Genomic DNA, 15,244 nt, shown 5'->3' on the forward strand with positions numbered 1-15,244 from the left:
ATTGTATTCCGCTGTTGGTTAAACTAACTTTGGATTTAACTAGATACTTTATTTATATAGTCTTGACGTTCCATAATACATGACCACGTGGTATATTTAATAATTGAAAGGGACAAATTGAAAAATGTGAGCTCGAAATTCAGGAATTTTGAATTATATTTCCTTGGGCGGTGACCTCACAAGCTACGTTCGAGGCCGCTAGGAGGCAATGGCCAATGGCAGCACCGCCTGTAACATAACCGTCCTATCCCGAACTAGGGTGGGCTTGAATGCTACCGTTTATTATTGTTTTATTAGGAGTGTACGGAGTGCTTTGCACTTGCTAACTTTCTCTCAAACCACGAAGTTTGGCTTTATAGCGGGCGAAGAACACGTATAAAGGTGTTCAGGTCTAAGTAACCCAACGGAACTTGGACTTCCGGTAGCTTAACTCGTGGTTATTGAAATGCCGTGATCTACTCGGAAGAAAACAAGGCAACATGAGCTCAACTGTAAATGTCATGATTCCGTACGCTAAGCTGTCGAGAAGAGATAGTGAGTAATAAGGTTTTAATGGTGTTTAAATCCTGTGTTGCTAGATCTAGTAGAACGGGTACGTAAAACCCCGAGCTCTAGGGAAAGAACGAAATTAAGATGTCACCCATTTTCTGCAATGGATTTCATTGCAGGCGGTGCTCAGCAAAGATATTTAAAAGCAGTTTTAAAGTGTCCAGTTTTTATGTCTAGAAATATGACATAGCAACATGGAGTTCAGTCTAGCTTGTAATAAACATTCAAGTGTATAAAGTGTACGTTATACACTGATAAAATGGAGTTGTCAGGTGTGCGATCAGCTAAAAAAAAAGTCATCAGGCAATTTAGTAACTAGGACTTATAATGAACATATGCTCTATTTCATCATAGGTTTGGTTTGTTGTTTTAACGCAGACACACAACTTGTATGTGTTTTTGCTATATATGTAAATACATATTTATTCTTATTTACTTATCACCTTGTACATCTTAGGTTCTATAATTCTGTTCATACAAATACTTGACCTATGGAAGGACTGTCCGTTCGAGAAGTTGAAATTTACTTATGATCCAGGCAATCTATTATTAATAAAGTATTTTTTTTCTTTTTTCACCGGTTTAGTGTTTTTATGTTTCATTAGGAGTATCCACCTTTCCACAACTGGGTGGGTGCACACTGCGCGTGGCAGAACGTCTTTGCATGTGGAACTTTGTAGGTTTGATATTTGTATCTGCTTCGCATTTTAACTTGTAGTTCTATTTCACTGACGAGGCTTAAAAATGGAGGCTAAATCCGATTTAAGACGCATTACTACAACTATGTGGGTCCTACTGCTGTAGATTCCGCCTTTACGAGGATACATATTATTCTCACTCTGTTGTTTATAGCTAAGTTCATTTGTCTTTCGTTCTTGTAAAAAGACATTTGTGTTTGACCAAGACACAATATTTTCTCTATAGAAGAAGAAGATAAAAACGGGTATTGGGTCCCTGTAGATGGGTGGGGTAGGGGCTTTTGAGTTTTGGAAAATAATAGTTTAAAGGTTATTAATTTTGTTATTTGTGATGGGGCTGGAGCTGGGTACTGTAGTTGACTACTTCAACCAAATATCAATTCCCAATGCAACTAAGGCAGTCGTAAAGTTAATTATAGTGTTTCCGCTTTTAGATAATAAAAAAATCCAAAATATATTCCGATTTCAGAACCGGAGAGATCAAGCAGAAATTAAGTATAACCTCGATGTTTAATACACACACACACACTTCGAAAGCTCAAGGACTGGGCTATGATTCATGTGTAACATTTTAATTTTTTTTTTCTAGTCAGTCTTGGTTGCTTCCTTCTTCGAACAACCTTCACCAACCTCTATATTGTACGCTAACATAAGAATAGCACGTCCGCTTTGCTTCATTGTATAGTTGTACCGTTTAACAATAAATCTAACCTAAGAATTTTCTGTAACGTTAAGAGTCTGTGTGTTGTGAAGAAAGTATTAGATATTCTATTTTTGGTGAAGCCTTAACAAAAACAATGTATGTTGAGTATAGGGTCCTTATTTTTTGTAAGCGAGCACTATATTACAGCACCTAACTAAACGTCCTTATCCAAAGCTAGTCGTACAAACGTTGCGGCACTGTGACAATCTCATTTTATCAAACACTTACGCAAACGTATCTAATATTTTTACCTATGTACTAAAGCAGACTAATGGAGTTTTTTTTAAAATCATAGTTCCTTTTACCGGCTTCACTTTTTCGGATCAAATATCATAACGAAGATCCGAACCAAAATCATCCGTATGCATTGTACACATCACTCTTAAAAGTTGGAAAAAAATATGCTGTTTATGTTTATATAATAAAATCTAGCACATTTTTAATGAGTTATAAAGTAGGCCTCCAGGGGAATTGAACTCTTCTCGCTGCAACTGTAGATAAGTACTAAATTATTAGACGAACAAATAGTTTATTTTGTTGTTTTATAGTTGTATGTAGGCTTAACCAACTCCCGAGAATTATATATACGTATTTGATAGTAACATTTGTGCTGTGTGCTGTATCAAAACATTGTTATGCTGTAGAAGCCAGGGGTTTTCTTAGTGTGCAGTTGAAAATTCACCTATATAAGTGTGTTCAAGTAGATAAATATTAAAAAAAAACATATTTAAGATTCTACAGTTCCATTACAGAGTTTATAAATAACAGTATCTTTCGTTACTAGGCCTGTACATATGAGATGCAATTATGAGTTATGTATTAAATGAAGTTAGAATGTAATTGTACAGTTGGAAAAATCCTTAGGAAAAGCTCTGGCGGAAGCAAAGCACCAACCGTTATGAATATATGTTTGAAATCGGTAAAAAGTAGTTCCTTCCTATTTTATGCCCCTTAAGGCTCAGTGGTAAACTTGTGGTCTATAACGCCAAAAATCAGTGTTCGATTCCGTGGCGGGCACAGCATAGATAGTCCGTCGTGTAGATTTACATTTAAACACAAACAAAACCATTTTCTGAATATTTCATAAATGTTGCTTATACTGTAAGATAATAAGTTGTGTTTTTGGAATTTCGATTATTCTTGTTCTATTTAGCCTAAATAGTTATTATCTTTCGATGGAAATTCCATTCAGGTTTAGTAAAGTAAGGTACTTCAATTATGGGGAAAACAAATAAATTAGGTTTTGTAATTAAACTCGTGACATTACACGCATAATGAATATGCGTGACTAATTATATAAAGTCACAAATTTAGACAATATTTAGCCTTCCCGTGGGGAGGAAGAACTTAGGCCTAAAATGTATTACTTTCATGGTTTTCGTTATTGAAGAGCGCAGATGATCCCCTGCCCTGATTTATTATTACACATGGGCTATGTTGAGTGTTCTACAAGCTATTACGGTAATACTCTAGTTATTTAAGTTTTCAGCCAGACTTTAGATTTAGAAATTATGTAGTTTCGATATTTAGTAAAATTAACGATATTACAGCGATAAGTATGCAGAATTTTAAATTTACATTAAAAGAAAGTTATGTTTGATTAACATGGGTGTGTTTAATACTAATAGCACAGCGTTTAAAAACGTTTTTGTTAAGGTTTCTCGGTCGTGTGCTTATATCAGTACTCGAACGGTTTCACACAGAGAGAACATAATTCTGACACTTTTTCATATAAAATCAGGTTGTGAAGACTGGCTGAGTAAGACTATCCAGTTAGTAAAACTTCACATGGTGAAGCCTGTCGATATAACCAGACTAGAACCTCGGCATAGTTGTTTCCATTTATGGCCGAGTTCCTGCAGTACAAGGTGAGAAACCAAACTCGTGCTCCTTAGCTTAGTTCGTTACGTTGCTAGCTGACCCGGACTATTCAGGCTGGTGATCTGATACACAAAAGCAGGGATGATTCCCAAGAATCTCAGCGGAATGTTGGGTGTTATTCCCTATTCATAAAATGGGCTACTTGGTGTTGAAACCATGCATAAACGTATCAGAACAAACGTCCATACACACGTGAAGGAAAGAATTCACTCCCTGTATACATTGTTGCCCACCTCATTAACTACATTCCATAATCCCTTTTGCTGGTTTTCTTTCCTTCTCGAGCGGCATTGGAGGTTCTCTGAATCGTTACCAGCTGTAGAGTCACGTCTCTCCCCAGACAATAAACACGTGCCGGCTAACGACCTCATCACACTAAACGACCTTGTCTCCAGCCAGAGCTGTGAGTATATGTTGCCATTATCTGTACGCCGCGGTAGTAGTGTAGTGGCGTTCAGTGTCCAAAAGCAGATCTCAGAACAACATTCGTGTGACCTAATACACTACCCTGTTGTCAATTTTAGAATTTCTTTACTTAGGAACTGCAGTAATTGGGGAAAAGGAAAAAAACACAACAATTCAGCATAAAAAGTCTGTGAGAGTATTTTATTAAACGTACTTTTGACCAAAGAAAAAGTTTGTTATTAAACGCAAAGCTTCACAATGGGCTATTTGTGCTGTGTCCGCCACGGGTATCCAAACCCGGTTTTTTAGTGTTCATACTTACCGCTGAGCCAATGGAGTGCGTGATGAGAAGAAGAAAAAAATGCCATAAACAAAGTGAAATTGTACTTTTTTGCGCGTATAAATTTGGATATGACATATACACATTCATTGTGAGTCATTAATGTAACATAAAAATTATTAGGCCTGTCATTATGATTATAATATAAAGAAAGCAGAAAAATGTATAGCAAGAAAGATTTAACTTTTAGATTTAATAAGAAAAAATAGTATAAAATGCGTTCATATCTTTCATTTTTCACGCCAACAGCAAGAAAAACAATTTTATTATTATTGTAACCAAGCATTGTGAAGCTTTACAGTATTCACTAATCTACACTGATACCGTTCGTAATGCATTAGTATTTACTCTAAATTTGTAAGTTAAATAGTAGAAACGAACTACAGTACTTTTGCTCAGGATAGTTATCAATGATATTACATATTCACACCTGTTTTTAGTGATGTTTGTTTTTGAATTTCGCGCAAAGCTACACGAGGGCTATCTGCGCTAGCTGTCCCTAATTTAGCAGTGTAAGACTAGAGGGAAGGCAGCTAGTCATCACCACCCACCGCCAACTCTCGGGCTACTCTTGTACCAACGAATAGTGGGATTGACCGTAACACTATAACGCCCCCCCCCCCACCCATGGCTGAAAGGGCGAGCATGTTTGGTGTGACGGGGATTCGAACCCGTAGATTTATAGTCGAGCGCCCTAACCATCTGGCCATGCCGGGCCTTTTAGTGATGTTTACTGTGACATTGACCTACTTTACCAAAAGTTATTTATATACTATAATTCGATTTGACAGCATAGTTAATTTTGAAAATCCTGTCATATTTCCATTACAAAGAAAGAAAGTAATATATTCTATTATGTTGGCTTGACCTGATTCTCTTGTGTTACTTCAAGATTTATTGTTTTTCCGTCCTTATAAAAACAATTAATTGCAATAGCTATAGGAACCTCAGGAAATGTTACGCAGTAGGAAATCTAATTTTCCTTACATTGACAGACTTGAAGAAAGAGACTAAATACAATGTACAAACAAAGTGAACCACACAAATCAAGAGTACAGAACACCAGACAGTGAGTGCTATTCTTATTCAGAAGGTTGATCTGGCCAAGATCCAAAGATAATTTGAATAGTGTGGAGTTCTGAAAAAAAAAAAAATGTGTGTAAGAGTGGGAGAATACAACTGTTTAAAATAATACTATCTCTCTCATACATGTACTACCTGCGTCACTTTTGGTCATTCCAATAGAAAATAAGTAGGTCATATCCTCAAGGTATCACCTGACATGCCAAAAGAAAAATATCATTCTCTATCTTCACATGGTGTGTTTTACTTTGCAGTAATATTTTCCATGAGAAAGGGCATGTGACTACAAAAAAAAAGGAATGACCCAGATCAGAAGGTAATAGGTTGAAAGTAATCTAGCTATATTCTATGACCAGCATTTTACTGATAAAACTACACACATGGTCTGCCTAGAAACGTGTATGTACAGACAAAATTGAAAATTCTAGGTGATCCCAAATAATTCACCTTACTAAACTAAAGAGGATAGGAAACACTAAATATCAATTTCATAACACGCATTTCCTCCTTTATTCACCTTCAGGCCATCCCCAACTTTAAGTTTTAAAGTCCAATGAAATAAATGAAAACCACATATTAGCCGTGAAACTGGCGTAAATTGCTCTCGCCCCTGTGAAATACTTACACAACACTACATCTAGGTTAAATAGACAACATAAACAAAATACCCTATAACACAGACACTAACCGGCAATAATACAATACTAGCAAAACCCTTAAAGAAAATTAATATCTGAATATTGTAAAAAAATAAATTCATTAAACAAAATACACAATGAAACCTACATTACTAGTGAATTAATTTGAAATATAACACGATAAAACGTTTTAACATAGAATCAATAAAATGGTTCAAAACACAAGGAATAAGCCTTTTGACACATAATACCCATAAATAATAATAATAAATATCAGTTATAAAACAAGTTGTACTGTACAACTTTATCATCATGTCCTTCAATGTATAAAATAATCATGCAAAAAGAAACTTTAACAACGATTAAAAAAAATGCTTTAAACATCCGAGTCTGAATTCTGTAATAATTTATGAGTGAAAGTTGCTAGATATACACGACTGTTTGCCTTTAACTTTCATACTAGAATTATGATTTAGATAGTTTATATAGCGCGTTAAATTTAGAAGGATAGTTTATCGCCGATTTGTTTACGTAAATGTTTGCGAATCATACGTCATGTAGTTCAATAGTTATGAATGGGTGATTGTTATTGGGTTATGTTATTAGAACCTTCCGAGTTTTTCTCTTTGTATTAATTGAGTATTATTGCATCATAATATCTAGTAGTGTAGGGAACGTTCTAGACCTGTGTCGGGATATAAATACGCGGCCAAAATGTAGTTCGAGATAGTTAGATAGATCTAAACTCTGTGATTGTGAGTTTAGCGATAAAGAGCATGTATGGGCGACTTTTAAAGTGAAATTATCACAGCTTGTATTGTAATAACGGAATAGAGAAGACTAATTTGTCTTGGAAATTGTGTTTTAAAGTAATTGAACCAGTCTGTGTAGATTTTGATGAAAAAAAGAAGAGAGATAATTATTTAAAGCTCTGGGTACAACTGTGATAACCAACAGTGTAACGAACATTTGTATATACGTTTGACTTCTTTTAATGTATTATTTCATGACAAGTGGACTGTGTTGATGTTTCTTTATTGTTTTAATGTATTATTTTATGACAAGTGGATTGTGTTGCTGGTTGTTTATTGTTGACATTTATTGTCAACAAGTCGCAGTAACCTACTGTAAAAAATCCGGCCCATACATAAAAACCTGACAAAGGTAAAGAAGAATCTATAACAATATGCCCACCACACTGTACCTGCTATATCCACACTTTTTTGCCCAATTCCAGGTTTCCATCAGGCCAGTGGGGATACAACAGTGGTTGAGACACTACTTATATTATCAAAGTGCAGGAACAATAACTTTTCTGGTGTGAAGATTAAATTGGTGAAATGCAATTTTTACCAATTTTACGAGTCATTTACAAATTAGAATTAGGCTATGTATTTAGGAGCCCAAGACTGAACACAATATTCCAAATGTGGCCTAACCAGTGACCTGTACAATGAAATTATAATCTCTTTAGACTTGTATTCAATATTTCTGTAGATACAACCTAAAATCCTATTTGCCCTACTACTAGCACCAGCACACTGCTTGGATGGCTTTAGAGACTGATCAGCTATTACACCAAGATCCCGTTATTTCATAACACTGTTAAGGTTATTCCAATCCAAATTATACTCATAATCAAATTATAACTCACATGCATTATCTTGCATTTATTATAATTAAAACCCATTTGACATTTATTTGCTCAACTCACTAAATGATCTAACTGCTTTTGTAAATCAGCAGCACTCTTCACAGCTAGCAATACCCAAAACCTAATATCTGCAAATTTAAGTAATTTATTGACCATTCTTTAATCTATGTCATTTGATGTAAATAAAAAAGCAAAGGTCCTAAGACTGAACCCTGAGGTACCCCATTCAATTTAAAATGAAGTTTATTTGTGAAGCCATTATTTGCTTCCTGTTTGAAGCAAAGCTAGCTGGGATCTGGATATTATGAAGTTTAAGTCTTAGTCCAGGGGAAAAAGAAGTTGATATAAAAACTAAATATGCAGCATCTGTGTATTTTTCCTTATGATGAAAGTATAACTGTTGTATCATTACTTGTATAATTCAAATGAATATATTAAGCTAGATTGCATTTAGGTGGATTTTAAGTTATTAGGGCATCATTTTATGAAAAATGAATTTGTTCAATACTAAATGATCTTTACTGAATTTTTAATAAAAGCAAGTTAAATCACACTGATAAGGTGAATAAAGTAGATATTTTTATAATTAATGATATTTATTTATTATTTGAACTAATATTCCTTTTTTTTTCAAATGCAAATGAAAACTTTCTATTTACTAACTGATAAACTAAGTTTTACACAAACTGCAAAGTTTATCTACCATTTCTGTTAACGTTATGATTGAAAAAATTTGGATGCAATATTTTGTTTTTCTTTTTGTATAACTATGTGTAGTATTAGGAATGCTATTTAATATAAAACTTTTTTTTGTATTTATAGGTCCCTCAAACAGTCTGGATTGTAAAATTTTACCAAATCATCCTATTCATCAAGGGCCTTCTGATCTCCTACCAGATAATTACATCCCATTCAAGCCTTTCTTTCTTCCATCATTAACATTTGATTCCGAAGTAGTTTCTTATTCATTATCAGTACCTAAACCAACAATTACTCTAACACCTGCAGTTAAAAAATTTGCCTCATCCCCATTTAACATAGGAATTGGTTATTGTAATAACAGGCTCATATCTCAAGAACAGAAAAATGTGAGTTTAATGCCAAGAGATAAGAAAGTACTGGAGATTACTGCAGGTGATTGTTCAGAAGAAGAAGACGTAAAAACAAAGGAGTCATCTTCACCTCTTCATTCAAGCAGATTAAATAAATCAAGCAGTTATTCCAATAGTAATATTATTCCATGTGGTTGGGGTACATCTCCTATGAATGGATCAAACAGAGTTGCCATGACTGGCAGCTCTAACCCAGTAACAGAAGATTTAAAATGGTTGGCTAATGTAGGTACAGTTAACCAGAATCACTCTTTATCACCCTCTCAATCATCAGTAATACATTTGTCTGACCCTCCTGGACTGCCAGCTTCATTCATCCACTCAGACTTTGGTAGCCTGTTCCATTCACCAGCTTCATTGAGAAGTGATTTAAATGATCAAAGATTTTATAGTTCACAATTTCAATTCTCAAACCATCACACACCACATTCACCTTCTCTTTCTGGGACCAGCATAAATAATAAAAGCTCACAACTTACAACTTACAATTCTCTCTATCCTGCTTATTCTAACTGTGCACCTAGTTTAGGTCGTCAACATTTCTTTTCATCAGAATCTTATCCTGTAGTTCTTCCAAAAGGTGGTAGCCATACTCTAAGTGTGACAAATCATCCTTTAGTACAGCCCCAGTCAACTGTTGCTCTTAGTCACTCAATTTCTGTACCTAGTCACCTAACACAAGTTAGACATAATTATGTGCCAACAGCAAGCCCTTGTGAGCAGCAGGGACCTTTGATACAAACAAGATCTCATTATCTTGTCGAACCTAGCCAATCTCTTGAAAGAAAGCACTACATCAATAAGTTGTCATCTCGGTATTCTCCAGTTTCAAGAATGGAAGATAAACATATTCCTTCCAAATCAACTCCAGGTGAGGAAGTCCAGTTTCAACTGTCTAAACATTCCGTGTCTAATTCTTGCACTAAACAAGTGCCGTTAGACTCTAAGTTGTCCAGAGGTATACCTCAGGGAATGAGCTACAAGATTCCAGCTGGTAAAGAAGGCAGTCTAAAACATCGCATTTTGAGGCCTTCAAATATACATATAACTGAACCACCAGCTTCTGCACTCCACAGTGCACCTCTCTCTGCCCCCCCAATTCATGGACAACGAGATGAACTTCCATCACCAAAACAACCTTGCCTGGGAACACCTGTGCCTCAAAGTAGCTTTTCTTCTTTTTCATCACATGCGGCTCAACGACTAATTCCACCAAAACGAAATGCAGTCTCTAATGCATTCAGTCCATCCAATGACATGATATTTCAACAGGCCAACAGATCTTCTACTTCTCAACTTCATTATCCAGTTTATTTCAGAAAAGGGTCCATCATACAACTTGCAGATGGACAGTTAAAGAAGGTGGAAAATCTGGCAACTGAAGATTTCATACATAGTGCTAGTCAGAGTGCTGATCTTCGTATAGACAGTAGCACTGTTGTAAAAATAGAGGAAGTAACCAATTCAGGTTCAGTCACATTAGGGTTCTGTGTGGGGAACAGCCAGGTACAGGTGTGTTGAAAAACCTACTTTAATCACCTTATATGAAATAGTAAACATCATCCTCTACATTTAAGTTGCATAAATAGATTGTATAGTCCCCAATATATATCTACAAGTGTTTCTTTAATAGGTAGTTGCTGCCCATTTCACAGTCAACTCAGTATGAATACTCTGTCTAAAGTATTTATAAAAGAATTGACATCCAGTGATTTGCTTTGCAGCTTCTTCAGAAGTGTTCCACTAAAACACAAACTGTAACTAACAGGACAAAGTTATAGTTTATGTTTTAGTGGAATGGTTCTGAAGTTGCTGTAAAGTGAAACAGTGAGTGTCCAATTAAAGAAAAGTAAAAAAAAATGTTTGTTTTTGTTTTGAATTTCCTGCAAAACTACGTAAGGGCTATCTGCAATACCCATCCCTAATTTAGCAGCGTAAGACTAGTCATCACCACCCACCGCCAACTCTTTTACCAAAAAATAGTGGGATTGATCGTCACATTATAATGCCCCCACGGCTTAAAGGGGCGAGCATGTTTAGTGGAAAATTTGGTGTTATAAGGTTATTTATTACTAGTATTAAAATGCAAAGGTTAGGACACTCATGCAGCCATTGCTTTTGTTTTCACAGTAAGTAGCCAAGTCTAATTTACTTTTTAATTATCCAGTATTTTACGTTGATACAAACTTCAAGTGGTATACTTACAGGACAATAGTAGTGAAACTAGGTCAATTATAATTCCATTAGTCGTTGGTTTATGATGTTAACCTAGAGGAGTCGATGAATATGTTCCAAACTGCTATCCTCAGCTGACCATGCCCTTTATTATATTTATATAAGCTGATGAGTTCTATAATAAGTGACACACCTAACACAGAAAGGAGGACTGATAATATCAGTGATAAAAAGTCCATATCAGTGTTAGTATTCAAGTAATATCTCATTGAAATTTATAGAACAAATTTAATTTTTGATACCTATTCTAAGGTCAATGGGGCCAACAGAAACAAAGTTGCAGAAGTTGAAATTTTGTCTGTGAGGGATGCTATTTGGAATAGTTTGACCACTTTAAGAGACGTTCTTGTAGAGTAATGATTACATTTGAATATTTTGACTTTTTGCAGTATCATTTCTGACAGAAAATAGAATCTACTACAATGGTTTTTAGTGTTCGGACTAGTTTTAACAAAATTTATCTTAATATAGTACTTTATAACTTGTCAAGATATCTAAGCAATACATGTTGAGAAGGGGGAAATATTAGGGTCAGTGGTTAAGAAACTTGTATGAAAATAACAAGGCAAAACAATATGAAACTGTGAATCTAGGAGGTGAACTTGGACTAATAAGAAGTCACAACTATAAATGTTGAAAATATCTCACACTCTACAAAATTTAAAAAATTCAGAAAACAGCTGAAATGGGATAGAAAAAATATATTTAAAAACAATGTTTCACTGCTGTTAACATGACATCATCAGGTACTTGGCACAACTAAATGTAACACTTAAATACATCCAATTTGTGACATCACAAACATAACCTCATGCTTAGCATAGTATGAACCTACTCCTTATGTTTCATTCATTAAAATAGCTTCTTATATTTTATGTTTATTAATATTAGATTCTTGAAAAAATAATTTTAACAATTTCATTTTCACTACAATGTTCTGTATCCTTAAAAAGTTGAATATAATCTTAAAAAATAGAATTAATCCAACAACAGTTGAGAAAGTAGTAGTTTGTGGTGTAGAATGTATGGACAGTAATATTCTCTATATAGGGGAGATTGGTACGAATTTTAGTACAAAAACAATGAAACATGGACATGCTCCGTCATGTCTACCAACTTTTTAAGGATACAGAACATTGTAGTGTAAATAAGATTATTAAAATCATTTGTCAAAAGCCTAATATTAATGAACATAAAATAAAAGAAGCTGTTTTAATAGAAGAATACAAACCTTTAACAAACAAAACATAAAGAGTAGGTTTATATTTATGCTTAGCACAAGGTTATGTTTGTGACATCATCAATTGGGTGTATTTAATTGTGCCAAGTACCTGATGATGCCACATTAACAGTAGCAAAACGTTGTTTTTAAATGATATATTTTTTCTATCCCATTTTTAAACACAACATGCTTTATCTAGTCCTTTAGGGATTTTCAAGAATTAGAAGTGTATAATAATAGTATTCCAACCACACTCTATATGTCATATCCATTGCCGACAACTCATTGCGCTCAATCTAGAGCTCTTCATGTCAGCTGGGATACAACAAATGCAGCAGTGGTTGAAACACTATTTATAGAAGCCATTTGATACAACAACAATTGTTATGGTGTGTATGCCATTAGTTGTGGTATTGTGCAGAATTTCAGCCATATTTATTGAACTAGATTTTTATTGCTTTCCAGATTAAGATTTTGAAAGTTACATTCAGCAGATTTTGGCCAGAAATGAAGTGTTACCTCTAAATATATCCACTACATTAGTTAGTTTTCTTAAGTAATTTTCTCTTTCTTACATAAAAATATACCATGGAATAAAACAAAATGTTGCCAAATCAGTCAGAAGTTAAAGCTATATAGTGTCTTTGGGAAAACATTAGCTAGTCTCCACAAGATAAAAAAAAAAGTTTTATGCTATCTTATACAAGCTATTGGAACACCTCAAAGTGAGTTTGAAACATCTATACATGTACAAATAATATAATAATTTTACTAATAGCTTTTAAAAATATATTGTGAAAAATGGTGTACAAACAGGTTGGTATGGTGGGTAATGGTTTAAACAACATACAAGAAAAAATTAAAATAATAAATTTTAAGCTATAAGATTTGGAATTGTCAGTATTGTAAATATCACTTTTAACAGCATTTAATATTTATACATTTTTATTCTTTTACAATATTTAAAATTCAATTGTTGTGAAGAAGTCTATATTTTTGCTGTTATACTATTACTAGTTCATGCCCTACTGGAAGGTGTATTTATTACATTAACTCGTATCTTGTTGCAGGTAAGCGTAGAGGCACCAGTTGAGCATCCTTTCTACATTTTTCAGCAGGGTTGGTCATCTTGTTCTCCAGAAAGATCTCTTCACAGGTATGGCTTGGTCTGTCAGAAACTGAAGATTGGCGATGTCTGTATTTGTCTCACACAGAAGTTTAGTCCTGATGTACAACTAGCCTTTAACCAGTTTTCCTCTCCTGGGACCTCTGCTGCAACTTTTACAGTGCCAAACTCAGTTTCTTGTGACTTGGCAAAAGCATCAGTCCATGTCTCTGTGGGGAAGGATTTTAATGGTCCTTCTTCATCTATTAGATCTAGGATTCCTTTACTATCATCTAAGAAATCAACATGTGCTACAACTACTGTCACATTTTCAAGGCAGAGTCCCCTAGTTGCTACCACAATTACAGCTCTTCACCCACAACGAAAGCGTCGTTGGTCTGCCCCAGACATTAGGTCTGAAGCTAAATAATGTAATCTGTAACTATATATAACTACTAATATAAACTTAAGCTTAAAAAGAAGAAAAATCTGTTTAACCTGTTGATGTTGATTTTGTACTCTATCATCAAATAATAAGATTATACATACATATATTCAGTTAATGTAATTTTTGGCTCACTGAGCTGAAACTTTGGTAATGTGAATGGAATTTTAAATATCAAAAACATATTGGACAACACATACGCATATATATATACACATATGCCCACACCTTAAACTTTGCACTAAAAGAAAGCTCCATAGAACAAGTAAAGAATGATAAGGTGGAACTATATTTTCAGGTGACTTATTACGCACCAAAGCTGTTATTAGTAATAGAATAAAAGGGAGAAAGGACATACTAGGTTAGTAAACTCATTTTGACAGGTATATTTATGAAGGAGAGATTGTTGAAAGAATATATACTTGTTCAATTTTGAAAAAGGGTTTGTTTGAGAGTTTACCACTTGTTATTTTTCTATAGCTGAAAGACTTGCCTATATATATATATATATACATACTGATGTGTATATAATTATTTAAATAATTGTATTGTGCCTGTGTGGCTTCTGTAGAACCAGTGCTTTTTGTATGACATAAATTATCAAATACAACTAATGCCTTTGTGTGGTGTATTACATTGTTTTTGTGAAGGTTTCTAGTGACTTTTCTAAAGACAACCATGAATATGATGTCAAGCTTCCAAGTTTTCAGGACTGATGGTGCTACACCATTTGACACTACATGGTACCTTTTAACAAATAAAGGTATGAAATGAGCAATCCATAATTCTGGAATTAAACCCATTTCTCAGATAATCTAAGAGGTAAGTACATCACAGTCTGGGATACTGCGTATTGTGAGTTAATCACCCAATACCTATTGCCAAGCCACAAAGAACATTTACTCTGTAAGATACCTGTTGAACATTTAACGATGAAGCATATAACAGTGATAAATTTACCACCTTTCTTTGACCAACAAGTTTGTACACACTCAGTATAAGTTAATACACCAAATTGCTACATTCACATATCATTTTATAAATATACCTTACAACAGTATGAAGAGAGAGAACCATATTGCAGCAAAAATGTGAATTACTTAAACATGTAATTGAACTGGTATACCACTGAATGCAGTGTTGGTATACTGTTGATGTAATAAAATAGATACAT

At 34.3% G+C, this 15,244-nt stretch overlaps 1 protein-coding gene across 1 annotated transcript; it reads left to right on the forward strand.

Moving 5' to 3' along the window:
* The first annotated feature begins 338 nt into the window (after positions 1-338).
* LOC106462342 (ataxin-1-like) lies at positions 339-14,674 on the forward strand. The gene is made up of 3 exons (XM_022389585.1): positions 339-534; positions 8,774-10,575; positions 13,591-14,674. The coding sequence occupies exons 1-3, from the start codon at positions 480-482 to the stop codon at positions 14,053-14,055; spliced, it is 2,322 nt and encodes a 773-aa protein (XP_022245293.1). The 5' UTR covers positions 339-479; the 3' UTR covers positions 14,056-14,674.
* The last annotated feature ends 570 nt before the right edge of the window (positions 14,675-15,244 follow it).

Source organism: Limulus polyphemus, unplaced genomic scaffold (assembly GCF_000517525.1).
Source record: "Limulus polyphemus unplaced genomic scaffold, Limulus_polyphemus-2.1.2 Scaffold1147, whole genome shotgun sequence".
NCBI lineage: Eukaryota > Metazoa > Arthropoda > Merostomata > Xiphosura > Limulidae > Limulus > Limulus polyphemus.

Bases quoted from the DNA above. Each gene is read 5' to 3' on its own strand.
- LOC106462342 (XM_022389585.1), top strand. From the start codon at position 480: ATGAGCTCAACTGTAAATGTCATGATTCCGTACGCTAAGCTGTCGAGA. The intron at 535-8,773 runs GTGAGTAATAAG...TTGTATTTATAG, and splicing joins TAAGCTGTCGAGAAGAGATA to GTCCCTCAAACAGTCTGGAT. The intron at 10,576-13,590 runs GTGTGTTGAAAA...ATCTTGTTGCAG, and splicing joins TGGGGAACAGCCAGGTACAG to GTAAGCGTAGAGGCACCAGT.